This window comes from Danio aesculapii, chromosome 22 (genome assembly GCF_903798145.1).
Source record: "Danio aesculapii chromosome 22, fDanAes4.1, whole genome shotgun sequence".
Lineage (NCBI taxonomy): Eukaryota > Metazoa > Chordata > Actinopteri > Cypriniformes > Danionidae > Danio > Danio aesculapii.
In genome coordinates this window covers 11,791,797-11,799,330 of record NC_079456.1, presented here as the reverse complement: position 1 = coordinate 11,799,330, position 7,534 = coordinate 11,791,797, and the positions used below count along the sequence as shown (strand labels likewise).

General features: G+C 36.4%; 1 protein-coding gene across 1 annotated transcript in view; it reads left to right on the top strand.

Annotated features, from left to right (window-relative positions):
• The window catches only part of insrb (insulin receptor b), a 79,099-nt gene that overhangs the window by 46,838 nt on the left and 24,727 nt on the right, over positions 1-7,534 (top strand). The window contains exon 2 of the mRNA XM_056448555.1: positions 4,411-4,732. Within this exon, the coding sequence (XP_056304530.1) occupies positions 4,411-4,732 (322 nt within the window). The remainder of the gene's footprint in view (positions 1-4,410; positions 4,733-7,534) is intronic.

Genomic DNA, 7,534 nt, shown 5'->3' with positions numbered 1-7,534 from the left:
TTTATTTTTTAAATGAACTGGAAGTTGCTGACCCTTTTTTTTTCAGTATCTTGATGTACTTCAGACTAAAAAAGAATATTGAGTAGAAGACGGGGCTTTATTTTGTGCATCATTCCCTAATAGCAAACGAATGGTAAGAGTGGCGTGACTAAGAATATTGTTTAAAGTCGTCAAACTGACATCATCAGAGAAACACCACCCCTCCAAACACAGAAGGAAATGGTCAAAATTTGATTGAAGATTACCAATACAAACAAAATGTATTAAATGTTTACCTAAAAAATAACAATGTGCGCTAGCAAAATAAACTACGCAGTGCTTCCCACACATAGACTTTACTTGGTATAGTATATTTAGTGACCATTTTTTAAAATCATCTTTAACACTTTTTTTTTTGTATCCGCCCAATATGACAACACATCCATGATCGATTAACCAGAGGAAAATATTCTCTCGTTTAGGCCTACCCATTTCGTTATGTGTGCACGCAAACTGTTAACACTACCACAGACCGTCTCACATGCTCTGCCTTTTGAGGCTTTAGAAATTCATCCGGCCGGGGTTTCTAAATCTTCTCAAATGTCCAGGATTCAGCTTTTTCTTCCTAAAGCTGTCGTTAATTCTATGTATTTTTGCATCAGAGCGAGAGAAACATATGAAATAATTCATTATTTAATCTAAACGACTTCCAAAAACGTTACTATACAGTGATCCCTCGCTATAACGCGGATCACTTTTTGTGGCCTCGCAGTTTTACCGACTTTTTTATTTTTCATGTAATTTGATATGCTTTTTTCTACAACGCATTGTGGGGCGCCATTATGGAAGACATAAATGAAGATCAAATAGTTTTGATCTTTTGGTTTCATTCTATAATACTGGACTTATTTATCTACGAAGGTTTGAGCTTTGAGAATGTTTAAACAAGAGAAAAGTATGAAAATGTTAATGTCTGTCTGAGAAAAGTCTATAAAGTGTGTAGTAAAGGCTTTTACAGCCTTAAAACATCTATAATAATAATAAAAATAAAGTAGACTTCTCTGCGAATTTCACATATTGCGGGTTATTTTTTAGAAAATAACTCCCACAAATAACGAGTGACAACAATATACTCAGAGAGGACGAAATAACTGGTCTAAACTGGCTGCAAAATATATGTACACCATTAGTAATGGTTAATTACTAATGGTTTACCGTTTGACTTATTTAAACAATCTACACGTTTTAATCTTGTAATTATTATAATTTTCAGAGATATTGTTAAAAATTTAAGTACGTTTTGTTTGTCGCATATAGCTAACTATTTATGTGATGTGGGTAAATGGTCTGTTTCAATCCGGCTACCACAGTGAGAAGCACTGCAATGTAAATTTTGATTTCTCACATACTTTAAACTTCAAAAACGGTTAATAATGACTGCCTCTGTAATTCTAGTGTTAGAAACACCGGAAACAATTTACTATACAAATTTTCTTATAAATTTCAATAATTTTGTTTATTTCATGTTTAATTGTAATAATTCAAAATAAACGTTTACAGTAGTACCGGTAGGCTGCTCAGTTCAATCTTAGTACACTGTAAACTATTGTCTTCCTGTTTATTCCATACAATTCTGGATGCTCTACCCAGAATGCTTCCTGTTTTCCTGCAGCGTGCTCATCTCTCCATGTTTCTGGAAGGCGTAGTGTCTTTGTTGTGGTCTAGCGGGCGGCCAGCGTGAGTGTGAGACGAGGACGATGACTTACAGACCGCTAGCATTGGTTTTCTTCTCACACTCGGCCGCGCGCAGGCCTCCACTTCCAGATGGCCAAACACTCTGAATCACTTCCTTCCTGCCTGATGAAAGGCACACAGCGATGACCTCAGATTGCCTCCGCCTGCAGATTAGCCACGATTTTATCACAGCTGATTTCTTAGATGTCAGGATTGATGCGTGTTGCTGAAATGAAAGTTTACCCCAAAGTTTGGTCATTTCTGTTCAGGTTTTGCCATTGGAAATATTGGTTGAACCGTTTGGTTACAAGAATTGTTCAGAACTGTTTCTTTTGTGTTCAGCAAAAACTCAAACATGATTTAAATAATTTTATAAGTAAATTATTTTCATTTTTAAATGATCTGTACCTTAGTTTGACTGTTTAGTTCAGTCCAAAAACAAACAAAAAAAAAGTAAATAGTTGACTGTATTGTTAAGCGCAAACTTATTTGCAGAATGAAGTATCAAAGTATGAAAGTTTTGTCTTAAATATGGGACAATTTGTATGCATTTCTGGAAAATTGATCAGAAATTTCTTGGATGAAGTCATTTTTAAAACGTTTAGTTATTTATTTGTTGACATTGGAGTCAAAGTTTTTAAAAAAATTAGGATTTTTTTGTGTTCAGCAAAAACTTTAAAACAGGTTGGGAAAAAAGTAAATGATTTTATAATTGAATGATTTTCATTTTTTGGATGATCTGTACCTTAGTTTGACTATTTAGTTCAGTCCAAAAACAAAAAAATGACGTAAATAGTTGACTGTATTAATAAGCGCAAACTTATTTGCAATTTTGGAAATGTTGTGTTAAAGTATGTGAGTTTTTGTCTTAAATATGAGCCAATTTGTATGAATTTCTGGAAAATGAATCGGAATTGTTTTGGATGAAACCATTTTAAAACCATTTATTTATTTATTTGTTGATATATTAGTCAAAGTTTCTTTGAAATTTTGATTATTTTGTGCTCAGAAAATACTCTAAAACAAATTGGAAAAAAGTAAATGAGTTTAGGAGTAAATCATTTTCATTTTGGGATGATCTGTATTTCAATTTGACTCTTTAGTTCAGTCTAAAAATAAAACAAAAAAATATGTAAAAAGATGGCTTTATTAATAATTGCAAACTTATGTTGTGTTAAAGTATGCAAGTTTTTGTCTTCAATATGGGCCAATTTGTATACATTTCTGGAAAAATAATCAGAAATTTATGGGATTAAGCCATTTTGAAAGTACTTTTTTTTTCGTTGACATTAGAGTCAAAGTTTTTAGAAATTTGGATTATTTGGTGTTTAAAACACTTTAAAATAGGTTGGAAAAAAAGGTTAAGGATGTTATAAGTGAAGGATTTAAATTTTTAGATGACCTGTACCGTAATTTGACTATTTGTTTCAGTCCAAAAATTAAAAAATGACAAAAATAGTTGGCTGACCTTTAATAATCAGTCAGAACAAACAAGTTGTAACAAAAGTAAATGATTTTATGAGTAAATAATTTTCATTTTTGGATGATCTGCACCTCAATTTGACTATTATATTCAGTCCAAAATAAATAATAAAAATTATGTAAATAGCTGGCTTTATTAATAATTGCAAGCTTATTTTGTGTTCAGCAAAAACTCTTTGAAATAGAGTTTTCTGAATAGAATTCAGCCAAAAAATTTTGGATATCACTTTATAAATGAGAAAACAGTCAGAAGCCAGCAAAACATTGGTTTTTGGCCTGTTTTTCCTAATTAATTATTAAAAAAGAAGAAAAAAAACATGCAAATGATATGTGAAGAAAATCCTGTACAAATCTTCAGAATGTAAATGGCAATAAAAACTCAAATTAAATGAAATAATTGCTGAAAAATCTTCAAAAATATGTATTGTTGGGCAATGATTTTTCAAAAATTTGAGTGAATGTGTCCAAAAAAATAAAAACTAGTGTCGTATCAATATTAAACTTGCATGAATGTTATCAAAATTTGTATGAAATCCTCCAGAATCAACAGAACACAGTAGATTTTATTGGGAACTATTAATCTTGATGTTTTTGATTATGGCATTATTATAGTTTTTATTAATTCAACTGATTAAACTTGCTTTTTGATAATTAAATGGGAAAATTTCTATGTAAAAATAAACGATTATGAGGACAAATGAAAAACTGGCATTTGTAAGGAAAGTAAATGTGTCATTTTTGAAGCACTTTTATTAAATGGAGATTGTTTTGTTAAATAAATAAATAGGCTAGACATTAGCCACTTAACCATTAAAACTTCTGGTATTTGACATTATTTTCTATTACGTGGAGATACAAAAAGAAATTGAAAGTAAAAAAGCTCTAATATGGCAACAAAAGAACTGGAATTGTGTTTTGTTCTGCACATTATCAAAGTACACATTTACATTTAGTCATTTAGCAGACACTTATGCTCCAAAGCAACATTACTTTTTTTTTGAGAGAGTGTGTCTACAGGTGGTTTGTCAAGCCCACTCACCTGTGTCAAATACCTTATAGATGCACAGTTGTTTTTTTTAAACAAGATTTCTGAAAACTTCACAACATAATCATTGTTTCTTACTCTGAGAAATAAGGTGTGTTTCCTCTCTTCACTTGTAATCTTCTGCCTATTACATTAAAACTCTAACAATATTTCCTCTTTTTTCCCTTCAGTTTGTCCTTCTGAATGTGTCCACGGAGCCTGTACGTCCCATAAGGAGTGCTGTCACGAGCAGTGTCTGGGCGGCTGCTCTGTGCCCGGGAACTCCACCAAATGCGTGGCCTGCCGCAACTTCCTATACGGTGAGGCGTGTGTGGATCGCTGCCCGCCGGGGCATTACACCTTCAAGAGCTGGCGCTGCGTATCCCTTCAGTTCTGCCAGGACCTGCACAACCAGTGTAAGGACAAGAGCGGAGACTGTCACGCGTACGTCATCCACAACGGGGCCTGCATCCCAGAATGCCCGTCCGGATACACCACCGTCAACTCCACCTCGTATGTACCAATTTTCTCCTCAACAAAATAAATAAATGATGTCTAGCATGTGTAACGGAGGCCAGCTAGTGAAGTGCTATGCAGGTAAACCTCACTCCTCTGACTCTAGCAACAGACACTGTAAGCCATTGTCTTTAGCCTACTTGTTAGAGCAACAGACTCCCATGCAAAGAATCGCCGGTTCGATCCCAGCTCAGCAAGGCTTAGGTGCACGTGGGGGCTCGTCTGGGATGGGAGTGAGGTTTAGGGGAATGAGTGTAACAGAGGCCAGCTAGCAAAGTGCTATGCAGGTAAACCTCACTCTTTTGACTACAAAGGTGCTCTAGCGACAGATGCTAGACGCCATGGTCTCTAGCCTTCTTGTTAGAGCAACCTATCCCCATGCAAAGAATCGGCAGTTCAAATCTAGCTCAGACTGTGTTGGGGACAGTAGGACCGGTGGGTTATAAACGTGGGGGCTCGTCCGGGATGGGAGTGAGCTTTAGGGGAGTGGCCAGCTAGCGAAGTGCTATGCAGGTAAACCTCACTCCTCTGTCCTCTAAAGCTGCTCTAGCGACAGACGCTAGAAGCCATAGTCTTTAGCCTCCTTGTTAGAGCAACAGACTCCCATACAAAGAATCACCGGTTCGATCCCAGCTCAGTAAGGGTTGGGTGTACATGGGGGCTTGTCCGTGATGGGAATGAGGTTTAGGAGGTGAGTGTAACAGAGGCCAGCTAGCAAAGTGCTATGCAGGTAAACCTCACTCTTCTGACCTCAAAGACGCTCTAGCGACAGATGTTAGTGGCCATGGTCTTTAGCCTTCTTGTTAGAGCAATCGACTCCCATGCAAAGAATTGCTGGTTTGATCCCAGCTCAGAGCGGGTTGGGTGCAGTAGGACCAGTGGGTTACACGTGGATGAAGTTTCAGTTTCTAATGTGTTTTTGGTCATTTGGAATACGAACAATTCTCTTGTTGGAGATATATCCAGCTGCAGACCCACAGACCCGCACACGTTTCAGGACACACAATCTAGGCAGGGGCAAACCATATATGCTTACTAACGGATAAGCCTTCTATTTTTTCTTGTTTAATGATGACTAACTCCTTGGGAGCATTATCACCACCTACTGCATTTCACAAAGATGGCGATCGAGACCATCCATGCTACGATTGCCAATCATTAGACTGTGAACAGTTTAGGGTTTCCCATTTCAGTCGTTATTCAATTATTTTATCCTAAAGATAATTTTAACATCTGCGCAGTTTTGATACTAAAATTATGTAACTAAAAATAATAATTTTAAACACTAATGACTATCATTTGATTAAGCAAATAAATACTATTCAGTCGCTGGAGTGACATATTAATATATTGTTATGCATTTATTAAATCTAAAAGATTTGATTACATATAAAGATATAAAGCCAGCAAACGAGTATCTGCTATACTGACTCTGTCAGACAAGTAATGACTGATCATCTATTATATTGAATGGCGATCGGAAACAACGTTTCCCCATTCGCCCATCTCCATCGTCGTATTTGTGAAATAGTATACACTAATGTCTATTGTGTTCACTATTTATTAATAATATATATAAACTATATTGATGATGTTTAAGAAGAGAAGACATTAATAACATTAACATCACCCCTGCCTAGATCGTGTTGCCTAGATAGTGTGTCCTGAAATGTGTTTGGCTCTAAGGCTGAATATTATTGGCTATTTGACTTGACTGGGAGAAGATAAAACGTCATCTGGAAGTATCAGAACGTCATTTAGTCTTTTCGTCAAATTCAAAATGATAATACCCAGCAAACAATTTTGTGTTTAAAAGACGTCTAATAGACATCTAAATGTAGACGGCTTGGCTAAAACAAGGCAAAACTTGGGCTGTCAGTGAAAATCTAAAAGACATCTAAGAATAGCCCAAAACTAGACTTGATAGACTGTCAAATAGACAGATTAGACAGACTATATATGTGTAGTCTTTCATTTGTTTATTTGATGACTAGTCTAGTTTTGGCCTATTCTTAGACGTCTATTAGATTTTCACTGACAGCCCAAATTTAGCCTTGTTTTAGCCATGATGACTATGTTTAGACATCAATTAGACATCTAATAGACATCTTATAATAGACACAAAAAAATGCTTGCTGGGTAATAGCTAGTGTAACTCTTAGAAACCTGCAGATACCCTAATTTAATGGATGAATCCAGTGCTGCAGGTATGCAGTAGCATTTCCTGTGGAACTCTGTGATTGTTTATTACCGTTGATCTAATTAAGGAGCTTCTCGTCACGCTCAACTGGAGCAGGAGAATATAAAGCTGCTCTGGAAGTGTCATAACATTGTATAGTGTTTTTCGGCAAATTGAAAATGAGCAGATGAGAATGGCCGGTGTCAAGTGTTAAGAGCGCTAAAATGCCACCCCGATTATTCCAAGCGACTCATTCGCTGTCCTGCTGGATTTGTCAAGCTAAGCAGAGGTCTAATGAGTCCAACCAAAACAACATTGCGTGTTGGAAAGCGACCCCTGTTTTTTGACTATCCGGTAATGTCCGGAAGCTCACGCACACACTGGTTTGCACGTCCAGCTTCATGTGTGGGAATTATTAACGCACAAATAAACAGGGAATTAACACCGCAAACGGGAACAATGGCCGCCTTTGTTCGTGTTGGCTGGGGTCTTTAGAAAGGTGGCCTTTTGATTCCTTTGTCTCCTTGTGGAGCGTTGCTGCAGTCGTGGAAGCTTGATGGGATCTCGGTTTTCCAGGAATTTTGTTTTGAAGTGACGTCATTGGCTTGTTTTTCTCGTCC